The sequence below is a fragment of the Anomalospiza imberbis genome, chromosome 1 (genome assembly GCF_031753505.1).
Source record: "Anomalospiza imberbis isolate Cuckoo-Finch-1a 21T00152 chromosome 1, ASM3175350v1, whole genome shotgun sequence".
In the NCBI taxonomy this organism is placed as follows: domain Eukaryota; kingdom Metazoa; phylum Chordata; class Aves; order Passeriformes; family Viduidae; genus Anomalospiza; species Anomalospiza imberbis.
Genome location: NC_089681.1, coordinates 135,819,442 through 135,832,479, shown reverse-complemented (window position 1 = coordinate 135,832,479; position 13,038 = coordinate 135,819,442). Strand labels below are relative to the sequence as shown.

The 13,038-nt window shown below is 40.0% G+C and overlaps 2 protein-coding genes across 13 annotated transcripts in view; one reads left to right on the top strand and one right to left on the bottom strand.

Moving 5' to 3' along the window:
- The window catches only part of ABI1 (abl interactor 1), a 77,365-nt gene extending 74,083 nt beyond the window's left edge, over positions 1–3,282 (top strand). For all 10 annotated transcript variants that reach the window (XM_068171983.1, XM_068171974.1, XM_068172011.1 and 7 more), the window contains 2 exons: positions 770–955; positions 2,594–3,282. In XM_068171983.1, the coding sequence (XP_068028084.1) occupies positions 770–955; positions 2,594–2,769 (362 nt within the window). In that variant the 3' untranslated portion in view covers positions 2,770–3,282. The remainder of the gene's footprint in view (positions 1–769; positions 956–2,593) is intronic.
- PDSS1 (decaprenyl diphosphate synthase subunit 1) overlaps positions 3,114–13,038 on the bottom strand; it is a 24,019-nt gene continuing 14,094 nt past the window's right edge. For all 3 annotated transcript variants that reach the window (XM_068172096.1, XM_068172086.1, XM_068172105.1), the window contains 4 exons: positions 9,370–9,450; positions 9,076–9,189; positions 5,628–5,708; positions 3,114–4,884 (listed from right to left, as the gene is read on the bottom strand). In XM_068172096.1, coding sequence (XP_068028197.1) covers positions 4,744–4,884; positions 5,628–5,708; positions 9,076–9,189; positions 9,370–9,450 — 417 coding nt within the window. In that variant the 3' untranslated portion in view covers positions 3,114–4,743. The remainder of the gene's footprint in view (positions 4,885–5,627; positions 5,709–9,075; positions 9,190–9,369; positions 9,451–13,038) is intronic.

Genomic DNA, 13,038 nt, shown 5'->3' with positions numbered 1-13,038 from the left:
CCCAAAGCAAATTGTAACTGTGCTGATTGGAGAATCTCAGGGCAGGGATTTGACATTTTGGATTATACATTTAATTCCTTGAGCACTTTTTCTCTAAGAGCAGCAGCTGCCTGTTGTAGTTTTCCATTTATTAATTGACTTCTGAATGTGTGCACACACACAAGCTAGTCTGCAAGATAAGGATCTGTACAAAGCTTTTCTTCTGCAGAAGGATTACTTGGCTTCCTCTTACCTGATTAAATATTAAAAAAGGGAAGAGACTAGTATTTATGATCCACACCAGATCTTTTTGTTCCCTAATGCTAGCTCTGAGAGAGAAGGAATCCAAGGAAGCAGTGTTCAGAAGTAAATTGAAGTGACTGCTACAAAGGATTTGTTAAAAACCAGTCAAGCTGCTGGCCCAGTCGGAGGCCTGTTGCTGCCTGGCTCAGAGGGTGCCTCTCGGAGTCCTCCATAGCTAACGCTGCAGCGCATGGACATTGGAGCAGGAAGCTTTCCTCTCTGCTGATGTTCAGCTTATGCCCCGCAGCATGTCCTTTGACTCTAGTAGCATTTACACATAGATTGGACCACTAATAACAAATATAGTTGTGTGTTGTAGTTGTTAATACAAAGCCTCTGTTTCTAATCAGTGCATGGTATTATAGTGCATGCTGTGTGTGTTGTCCCCCCCCAGCTCTTTTATTTACAGTGTACAGCCTCAGGTTTGTTTGCATCTCCACACTGTCTTGATTTAAGAAAAAAACCAATAATGTCCAAATGTTTCTAGTTGCTGATAGCCCAACTCCTCCCCCGCCGCCGCCTCCCGATGAGATGCCGATGTTTGATGACTCTCCTCCTCCTCCACCCCCACCACCTGTGGATTATGAGGATGAGGAGGCTGCTGTTGTGCAGTACAGCGATCCCTATGCAGATGGAGATCCTGCTTGGGCACCTAAGAACTACATAGAGAAAGGTAAGAGAAGCATCGCAGCTGTGTTAGTGCAGTATCAGGGGATTAATGGTGTCTGAAGGGAATGAAGGATTTAGTGTGGGTCTGATGAAAACAGTCATTGTCCCTCCTAAGTCAGAACTCAAACCATGCTTAGTTTGTGTCTACACCTAATGTGGTAAGACATAATCCTTCTGGATAAATTATAAAATACCTTCAGACATTCTAGAATAGGTGAAAAAACAAGTTTCTTCACGAGAAGCAGGTGTAAATTGGATGGCTTTCATCTTTGATGAGCTGGACTGTCTGTACCTGCCTCAGGATTGCTGGGCAATCATCTACAGACTGCTGCAAAATAGACAGAAATTCCAAGCCATATTTATCTCAGAAAACTAGATTACCAGAGTTGATTATTATACTTTGAACTATAAAATGTGTTGAGGCCTCCTTGGAGATTTATCAGTGACTCCAGATCAGCAGGCTGTGAACTGTGCTTAGGTATGAAGTCACATAGTAAACATCTCTTCCCATAAATAATGGACAAGCAGATTTCCCGCCTGTGGAGCTGTCTGTGTTGTAGCACTGACCATTTTGTCAGCAGCAGTGCTGCCACTTTTCTCATGAGCTGGCTGGTGCTGCAGTGAGTACAGAATGGGGCCAGGTACATGTGATATTTGTGGCAGAGCTCCTGCGTTCCCTCTTCACTTGAGCTGGACTGTGTGCAGGACGTACCCATGGGATGAAAATAACTGATGCAGTGCAGCATTGCTAGGCTTCAAGACATCAGATAGCTGGGAATATATGTAGGTGTAAAATAGTGGATTCTTGGAATTCATAAAGCTGATCAATCGCGTAAGTCCATATTAACTTGTAAAGGGTAAGGCTGTGATGCCTGAAGTCTCTATATTCACAGTGGTAGTTTTTAACTCCAGTATTGGTGGTGGCAACATTCTTTCCCTGGAAAAACCTCTGCTTTGTTAATGGCACACAGCAAGGTTAGTAAGGAGGTTAGTAAGAGAAAGGTAGTACCAAGCAGGTACTGAAAATAGCAGATGTTTCTTCTATACTCTTCTACAGCAACTCTCCAACTTGCACTCAGTGCAGCTCCTTGAAAAGTAATGCCAGAACTCCTTATGACGTAACAGCTCTCTAGGAATGCCCATTCATTTGTGTGCAAAGGCTTTAGCAGCGATGTGTGCAAGGACACACTGATGTGCCAGCAGGGGCCTCATTGCAATGATTTTTGTACAATCCTTTTAGCCGTGTTCTAATCTAGAGATTCATATCATATAGAGGGATCTACATGCTTTTGAGGTAATCTGGTCAGAAACGGGTACCACACAAGTCAGGTATTCCCTAACTCAGCTTTTAAGTGTCCGTAAGCTCCACTTTACTGTGTCACAATCGGACAGACGTACTTCTCTGTCAGCAGTTTAACTGAGTGTTCAGTGTAGTCAACACCCACTTCTTAGTGCTAGCTAATGTTGCAAGGAAAGTGAAATTCCATTTTCTGGGCTTGGTGTTCAACAGGAAAAGCATGTGAATTCATTATTGAAAATCCCACGATAGCAAAATAAACTCTTAATATTTTCTGAAGTACATATGTTTTTTAATACCGTTGCTATTAATAAAATGCTAAATGTGTCCCTGTTTATTCCACAGTTGTTGCTATATATGACTATACAAAGGACAAAGATGATGAGCTGTCGTTTATGGAGGGTGCAATCATTTATGTGATAAAGAAGAACGATGATGGCTGGTATGAAGGAGTTTGCAATCGAGTAACTGGCTTGTTTCCTGGGAATTATGTTGAATCAATCATGCACTATGCCGATTAAAATCCTTTGCTTTTCAAAGTTTGGTCTTGTATTCAAGTCATACCATGATTATTTACAAGGGGTAACTAAAAGCTAACAGAATTGTCTTAATATACTTTCAAAAAATTGTGCCCATTTCTTCAGGCCATACTGTTTTAATGGTATGATTGAATGTCCATCTCTGAGTCTCTGGGGACAGTATGTCTTACCTGATGGCAATTTGTAAAACAAGCAACTGTCTATAACTGGTTATACTTATTTACTTATGCATTGTTAATTTTATGACCAGCCTAATTATGGGGAAGTAGGGTATAATATTTAATGAACCATGATCAGATTGTGCCATTACATTTTTCAGTACAGCATGGTAACTAACACTACGTTAGACTAACATATTAAAACCTGGATGAGAATTTTAATGTTAGTGCTGGTCATATTACTTTTTGTTTAGACTCTTTGCTCATTCTTGAATTATATTTGTTTAAAGCATGCATACAAACTTATGTATTGAAATATACTTTTTTAAAAATCCAAGATGCTTCCAATTGTTGTAATCTTTACCTGGAGTATTCTCACTGAAGTCTATTACAATGAGTTGTTTGGGTCTAAGGTGTCCATGTGATTAAAAAAATGGGTGGTCTTATGTATGTGTGATTTGTACCCAAGTTTTTTTAATGAGTAAATTTACATTATGACTTTTTCCATTCATAAATATATAAGTGAACCAAAGGTCTTGTCCATTACTTTGTTGGTTGGCTTGGCAAAGAAGTTTGGAATGCTAACGTAGCAAAATCATGGCTGTGTTATCCCAGGCAATGTACTTAAAAAGCAAATGTTTGTAACATGACTTTTATCACTGACAGAGGGAAAATAAATTAGATCTGAAACCTGAATTACACACTTATACATACTCTTAAAAGTTCTTTTCTGCCAACACTTAGTTTCAGTGAGGGTTCTTGATTGAATCTAGTTACCTGGATGCAGTAAGTTAGGCACCATCTGCAGCTGACAGTTCTGTGTGGGAACTCTGTGTGGCTCTGGGACGTGCCCCGCGGAGCAGAGGGAGCAGGAGCAGGCTGTCCTCCAGACAGCACCCAGGGGAACACAGTGACAGGAACTTGGCCACTGTTAAGGGGTCACAGGCAGAGATAGCCAGAGAGGGTGTGTTTCCCTGCTCGACAGATGCTGTGGCTGAAATAACCTGAGAAGGAATGCGGTAGAACTGGGTAATTACTGTGAGAGGAATGTGTCTGGAACTTCAAAGGCAGCTTCCAAGGTGCTACAGAATATATTCTATAAATGAGTGATGAAAGTGATGGAGCTGCAGGTTTGACTGGCTGGTGAATCATTCATTTTTAGTTTGAGTTAGAAATACTGAGCCTTTCATTTTCTGAACAAAAACATTCATTTGGTAACAATCTCAAATTCTGCATCATTTTAACTGTTAGCAGGTAGCCACCAATAGCATGACTTGAATTCATTGATGAATAACCAATTAAAAGCCACATGTAGTCTTTTACAGTAAATCAGTATCTCTATATATATACAATTCCAGGTGCTTCTGTTAAGTAGCCAGGGAAACATCCAAACCCTCTCTCTTCAGAGGAGTTTACCAGCTCCTGTACATGCATGTTCTCTTTATTAGTGTAAACAAGTGAAATTTGGAACAGCTTCAGTTTGCATACACTGATTTACATTTATTCTCATTGTGGCCTTTGTGCATCAACATGTAAACATCTTCCCCATCCCCCACAATCAATAGCCCCCACTAAAACAATTGTACAGCACAGTTTGATTTGCTCTGAATTGCATGGCTTCCTGCAGTAAAACACTTCAAACTTTTGTTTAAAAAAAAATTAAGTAAAACTTAAAAAAAAAGATGGGTTTTTTTAAAAAAATAATTTTTGGTAGCTTGTGTTGGAAGCAAATAACTTTTGAAATAAATTTAGGCACAGTCTGGTAAGGTAGCTGCCAGAACGAGTGGAAGGAGTTCTCTCACTTGTCTCGCATGAGAACCATTTCTGTCAGGTGCACCAGGGCCTCTCTCTCGGGGGACGGCCGCAGCTTGCGGATCTCGCGCGTGGCGGCGTGGCAGTAGCGCTGGGCGAGGTAGGTCGTTTGCTGCACACCATCACTCTGAGGGAAGGAGACACAGAGAGGAAATGGGGAACTGATCAGCCTCCTCCTGCCTTCTACCTCTTCCAGTCACAGAAGGAAGTTTTAAGGACAGTAAGTACCCTAATACATTATATTCCAATGGGGAAAGGAAGAGGATTCTTTCTGTAATCAGGGAAGGCCACCTACCTGCCCCAAACTGTCGAAGTACTAAAACTCATCCAGGCTAAAACAGCAACTCATCCATTACAAAACAGCACTGGTATTAATAACAAAGTAGAAACTAATGGTTTATCCCTTCCCCTCCTGCCCTAAATAGAGATGTAAAAAACCCCCATGCTATTCTGGAAAACAGGTAATAATTTTGCACAGACCATTACTCAGTCTTTTTAGACCAGTGTCATTTAAAACTGGTACAGGGTCTGCACTGCAGTAACAAGACTGACTGGAAATTACGTGCCACTTATACCAGCTCCTGAATACAGCTGTGCCTCAGCTGGAGGAACTGAGTTCATGCAGGAGCTTTTTACTTATTATGTGGATTTTATGCTGTTGGAGGGAAAAAAAGAAAATAAGTTCTTCAATACCTAGTATTTCTGCTAAAACACTGTGCCAGTAGGAGAGCTGAGGCGTTCTGACTTGGCATTGTACATTGCATGCTACTCAGCAGGTATTTGCCAATGCAGCCTTGCTATTTTACTTGAGAGGCAATGAATTCCAGACTGAGCAGCAGGGACAGCAGAAATATTTGGTATCAGTCTTACCTGCAACACGTATTTCCATGCACGTTCAACATCTCCTGGCTTACTGAATCTCCTCATTATCATAGCATTCATTTCTGGAAACTAAGCACAAAGGGGAGAAGGGTTTGTACTTGCTTCTGAGTTGTTTTCCATGTAGATGCCTGCCATGCTAAGGTCAGAACACCACCGAAGTGTAACCCTCTTCCCCTGTCACTGTTCTTGTTACAGGCATAGCTTTAGGTTTGTACTTGCAGTCTGCACAGGACTACAGTGCATAGCAAAGCCCTAGCATTTAAAACTTAAACCTGGCTCTGCTGGCTGTAACCAGTTGGTAGCAGAAGTCAGCACCCGACATTTTATCATGTTAAGCAGATGTTCCAGTGTGGTAACTTCTGATGTGGCTACTGCCTGGTGTATAATCTGCATCAGATATTATATCACAGATGATGGCTAATGTTGGCACTCCTGAAAGAAGCACCTCTGCCCCCATGTGTACAAAAGAACTCGGGATATTTGTTGTTGCAGTATTGTACAGTTCAACTTGCGAAATCCCCTCATGGTAACACTGGCTGTTGCATTCTTTTGCATTTTCCATTGTGCTGGTATTTTATATACGCAGATTTTTTTTTTTTTTTAGTAAGAGAAGAATGACAACTATAAGGTATTTTGTTTTCAGTCACGTAGCATTTGTAGTTAGCACTGTATGCTCAATTCCCTACAAATCAAGCAGGTAACTCAAGTGAGTTGTTTTGAGAAAAATCACATCACTTAGGTAAATATGCAGCCTCTTTCTTCAGACAGCCTAGAAACAGAAAAACCTAGTGCTTAACAAAATAAGGCTACAACTCAAGGCAGCTACTCCACAGAAGAATTCTTTTTAAAGGAGAGAGCTGTTTGTTCATCTTGCCTGAAAGGATTAGTCAAACAAAGATGATTTTATTGCCATACATTTGTAAACAATGATCTGCTTTCCTTGCACACCTTTGGTCCTGCAACTGCAGCTTTATAACCACGTTCAAGTAGAAACATGTAGCACCCATCAGTGCTGTGACATTGTCCTATTACTTATACACAGTCTTAGAGATGCATTCAGAAGCTCAGTGATGACTCATACTTTATCTAAAAGAAGAAAACCATGGCGTTTTCTAGATCCTAGCTTCCTTCCCAGGTAATGACAATTTAATTGTAGTGTTCATGCAATCAGCTTTCACATTATTCATATTTACAGTTAGATAGGATGCATATGGGATCAGTTTTTATATTTAAGCACTAAAGGACATGAAAATCCCCAAACTTGTAAGGCAGAGCTGTTATTAGCAATTCTGCATATTTAGTGGGCAGCACATCACCATTTAATAGGAATGCTTAGAATAAAAATAAACCTTGATTCTTCAGCTGTACTTGTTTAAGAGGAGCTTTAGAATTAGCATACACTAGTGTATTTCCTTAAAAAATAAATAGGATGTTGCTTTTTTTACTGAGTGAGCTAACTTTAAATACTGAATAAATAGGTACTATATCAAGATAAACATTTTTTTCTCCTTAATATTCTAATGCACAAAGGTGTATTTCAGAGGGAGGGGAGAGGATAGGAAGAAAGGCATCCGTCACTGAAGATCAGAGCACATTAAAAACTAACAAAAGTTTGTCAGGAAGACAATTCCAGGAGTACCAGGTACATGAAAGGATAGCAGCAATACTAATCTGAAAAGATGGTCTATAATTAATAATTACACTTTGGACTGTCTTCAAGTCCTGGCTCATGAGTTTTTTTCTCAGACACAAATATATGAAATATCTTTTAGTAGCATCACAAAATGTCTGTTGAAGCTCCACATTTTTAGCACTCATGCTTTGTTTATATATCAGTTAAGTCTGTAGTGCTGTTCTTCCAGTTTCTTGAAAACAGCAGGACATTTACAGCAAAGAAGCCTTCTGGTTAACACAGAAAACGGCAAGATGGTCGTTATCTTTCAATGCAAAAATATACACTTCCCATCTATCAAAGATATAAATGAGGAAAAGCATTTAAAAGTGGCCTACAAAGAACAAGATTTTAAAATAGGACTGACAGATTTTCTTTTATTTCTGTATTATGAACTAATTTATCTTGTAAGGCTAATTAAAAGATGAAGTTCAAAGTCAGAGACAGACAACCCAAACAAATTAGTAATGAATAGTTTTAATTTAAAAATTGGAATATTCAACACCCACAAGACAATCAATGTCACCCATTCTCTGCCAAAACTGGGTATTTGCAGTCTGCCTTGTTTCGTCCTGCACATGGCTTTATCACACACAAAAACAGTTTTACAATTCCATCCTCCCTCTCTACCTGAGTGCCTCACTGTTCTTTGGACAGCTCCAATTGCTGATGACACAATTCTGAAATAACGATTCAAGAAGATGCTTGTGAATCCCCCAGATGAGTATGGGGAGACACTGAAGACACGGAGAAGGTTTTTCTCAATATGCATTCATCTACTTTGTCAGTTGGCTGATACTCTGTACCTTTTCTGGGGTACAGATCCTTGTAAATGCCCAAAAGATAAGGAAGCAAACGGATGTGTATCCTCCACCTCCCCCCACAACAGGCTCTTTTAGAGAGGGAAGTAAATGTCAAAGTTGTTGGGTTTTTTTAAAATGATTTAGAACTTTTCCCATGTCAAGCTCTAAGCAATTCCATTGGGAGATCATAGACAAGAGCTCTGCTGGAACTAATTGTGCCAGTTTTTGTATCACACTGTGAAGCCTGCTAGGAAGGACTGCTTTTTAAGTCCCAAATCTGCTTGCCTCTGTTGAACAAGACACTGGAGCAAAGAATTAAAATAGTTTCTTTCCTGTTTATGGATTAGCACCAATTTTATTTTTTTTTTTCATGCTGCTCACACTTCTGTTTTTGTTTTGCTCCTCTAAATAATTTTTAAGGTACTGAAAATCTTGACCAATTTTAAGCTTGTTTTATTTATGACACTCCCTTTTATCCAACCTTCAGACAGGAAACCTGCTCATGTTTGTAAATGGATAATACTTGAGGACAAAGAGATGAAAAGATCAAATCCAATAAATAAAGGTACCCACCTAAAGGCAAGGCAGGGATTTCAATTCTTGGCCCCAGATGGATACAAAGCCCAGAACAAGGCAAAAAAGCCTACATACACAGTCAAGCCTGGGAAGAAGATGTCTCAGGAGAAAACACAAGCAAGGAGCTACTTAGGAATAACCTACACAAAATGTGCTAAAGCTCTCTGAATACCTACAAGAGCCTAACAGTAAGTAGAGTTGTGCAGGAAGGTGTTTCTCATAACTTGTGTGTGCACAGAATCCATCTGATATTGAACACACTGATTTGTCACATGTGCCCAGGCCACTCTCATCACTGACACTGGAGATTTGATGTGTTTCAGCTGGTCCTGTGAGGAGTAGTTTACACTGTTTATTTTGAGCAAACAGCTTCCTGCTGACTTACCTGTCGGCAAGCAAATAAAACGGGGCCTGTGGCTAATCCGAGCTTGAGATCTGCTGCTGTTGGTTTCCCAAGATGGTCAGCACACGATGTAAAATCCAGCACATCATCTATCAACTAAAAAAATAAACATACAGAAAATTTAAAATTTCTTTTTTAAGTATTAGAGCTAAATACAGAATAATCCTTGCTAAAGACATGATTTGTAGGAAGGATTAAGACAGCCCACTTTGATTTCTAAATAATGTTGGAGAAGTTTAGATTTTAAATTCCATTTAGTTCAACAAAAAACACTACCTGAAAAGCTATGCCAACGTTTTTTCCATACTGGTATGCAATCTCATGAACTTTCGGATCAGGGCAGCCTAGAATTGAAACCTGAAAAGACAAAAACCCCAAGTAAATAGAAAGCTTTAGTTAGCATCCCCTTTTAGCCCCTGACCATAGGTGTGACACAGCCAGCACAGGCTGGAGTGATCTGGGAAAGGCAAAAAAAAAGCTGACTCAGGCACATTCTGGCTTATCTCAGTTCATGGAGACACACAACTAGCCAAGCTTACTAGAAAACAAGGCTGGACAGCAGTGCAGTATTAAAACTACATTCACATCTGCAAAGAGATTAGCTTCATTAAATATTTATCAGGCTTAGAAATAACCATGCAAGGATAAAGAGAGAAGAAATGTGGATGCACTTTACATGCAGGGTAGTATGCAGTCCAGTGATGGGGAAATTAAATTAATTACATACATAAAGCAGCCAGGGGATAATTGGAGGTCAGATAACAGATAAATGGACGTTACATGTCTCATGAAAGATCACAAAGCTGGATATGTTGAACCCAGTACAGTAGGGGCAGTTGACATAAGGATGATTATTTTTAAGGTGATGTTAACTGTATCTGACTTGCTCAGGAAGATGACTTGATTAGCCTGCAGGCAAAGGTACTGAGGGATAATTAGTGGCAAAAAAAAGACAGCAAATAAAGAAAGCACACACAAGCTCACAAAGGTATCACTAAACTGAGATAAACATTTTACTACTTGGGAGACAGAAATTTTGCTGAATAAACTCCACAAAACTAAAATACAGGATATACATTGAGGTTTGAAAATTAGTATCTTGCCTCAAAGTAAGGGCGTTTACGCTTTTTGCATTTATGTACTGATTATACATTTTGCAAAATGAAGTTGGTTAAATACTCAGATTTATTTCAATCTTCAATAAACCAATTAGAACAGAGGACAAAAATCCACCCTGGTTTATTGCAGGCATTCCAAATCTGCTATGACCAATGCAAGAAGTGAAGATACATTTTATTTAAGACTAAAAATATATGCTAGGAAAACACAATAAAAATAAGTACGTGTGTGTGTGTGTATGCATATATATTCCTCTTTAAGACTGTGTAAGGTAGGATCATAAAAAAAACCCTCCAACCCCAAACTAAAAGCAAGTCCAGCAGTAGCTTTGAAGGTGAACATGAAGATGGAAATAAGAAACAACATTATATCCTAAGAAATGCGACACAACTTGCATAAAATGAGAGATGATTTCATGCAGCAGTGCACTTCATATCTGAGCATCAGAACACTTCCCAGTCATAACCTGCATCTGTAGATAATAACTAAACCCCAGAGGAATCTGGATAACTGAGAAATTAGCAGCATCATACATTCTCCACATTTATTTAAAAGAGGAGGACAGTATAGCAGGAAAATAATGCTACTTTTATCTAACAGTCATACAAAGTCCTGAAGGCTACTGAACAGAGTGAACTGTTCAATATGAGATATTTAAATGGATGTTGCTAGGGACTATAAAAGTAGAACATTTTGCCTTTTTATCCTCCTTTTGATGTTTGTCTCTTAAATAGCAGTATTTGCCCGAAGACCTAACATCTACTGCTGTCTATACAAACTTTTGGTTGCTTCTGTAATATAAATCACGTAACACCAGCACGGCAGGGGGACTGCATCCACCCTGTTCCAATGAAGTCCTTACCTACCTCCACATTTGATTCCATGTGGAGGATTGAACCACAGAATTCAGTGACAAAATCCTGGTTAATGGCAAAGGGTCGGAGTGGGCAGTAGCTGGCAGAGGGTGGGAGGAAGTGCTACATACAGGAAAGAGCTTCCTCATGTAACCTGAAAGGTCAATTCTTGTTCATAGACAAAAAAAAAGACAAAAAAATTTAAAAATTCAGGAGATTTGTTTTGCCAGTCATCCTCAAGTGAGCAACCCTCTGACCACGACCACATAATAAACCTGCGATTGTGTTGTGTCTACCAGGGAGTTCCTTCAGGATGCAATTTCTCCAACTGCTCTTGTAGACTGTTGCCCCCAGCTGGACACTGGCCAGGCTGCAGCCAGGCAGCCTGTCACTCCCATATGGAGTTTAACTGGAGCTGTACTGGGATAATGCTCTGGGATAATACCCACATTTGCAAATACAAATCAGGATGATTTGTATTTAAACACACAGTGAAGTGTGTTTAAATTATAAAGCACCCCTTCTGAAAACAGCCTAAAGCTCCCCAAATAGGTATGACTGGTTTATGACAAATTTAATCTTGCAAGAATTCAGGCCTGTCCTCCACTAAATCAAGATGAAAAATCCTTCTTAATACCAAGTGGAACAAATTATTTTGAAAAGTTATTTGAATTCAGCAAAGCAGGACAATCTCCTTGGTGTTATTTCAAACACATTTTTTGCAATAAAAAAAAATTGTTTATGTTATATGAGAGACTATAAACCAATTTTGCCGCTTTACTGAATTTCACATCCATAAAATACATCATCAGCTCTGGGTAGATACATCCTGCTCTGATATTTAATATGTTGTCACATATGGCAGCTGGAGTTGAAAGCATTTGCACATCTCTACCAGTGCTCTGTAGATCAGAGAGGAAAACCTGCAGCTGCACCAGAATATGCCTGAATAAACACTACAAGAGATATTTGTTCTTGTAGTCCTAGATTTGTGGACCTTATGGAAAGGAAAAGTCTCTAAAATCTTCCCCTTTTCCAGCCATTCCCCTCCATGCCCATCTCCAGAAGCAGTAAGGTTCCTGCCTTCTCATTCCTGGCTCACCCACCACTGTTTTTCTAGACAGGAGAATTGTTCCTCTTTCCAGGAGAATCACGGAATAGTTTAGGTTGGAAGGAAACTCTGAAAGTCATCTGCTCAAAGGAGAGTTTACTTCACAGTTCAATCAGGTTTCTCAGAGCTGCATCCAGTTGATTTCTGAGTATCTCCAAGGATGTAAAATCTCACACTCCATCTCAGCTACTTGTTGCAATGTTTGACCAACCTCACAGAGAAATTTTTCCTCAAACCTAAATGAATTTTTCCACAGTACAACTGGTCCTTTCACTGCACATTTCTCCATCCTCTCTATGCCCTCCAATTACAAGCTGGAGACAGCAGGAAGATTCCCCCTTTGTCTTCCCTACTCCAGACTCCAACCAGCTCTTGGCACATCATTTGCTCCAGCCTCCGCCCTCACGGTGGCCCTTCACTGAACTCCCTGCAGAGTGCCCATGTGTGTCCTGTATGTGGTCTCACAGCCACTGCCCTGGATGTGCTGCTGCACTGGCAGTGACGCCCCCTCCCCATGCTCGTCCCCCACTGCTGCCAGGAGTGCCACCAACTTCTCCAGGCTCCTCAAACCCTCCTGAGAACTACTCTTGAGGAAGGGGTGATGGAGGCCTCCCTGCAAGAGAGAGAGATGTCTTGACTCAAGACAAGGCAGACAACTATCTTGTCCTGAGTCTGCATTTTCATGCATTTGACCTTTCTCACGTGATTAATATTTTAACAGGTTAATCAAGTACTTGTTTATGCAGAGTTGTACTTTTCAGTAGCAAAGATTATCTGCCTGAATATATGTGATAAATCTTTTTCACAGCAAAAGAAATGCCCCCAAAGGACTTACTGTATTTTAAATAATAAGTAAGGAGA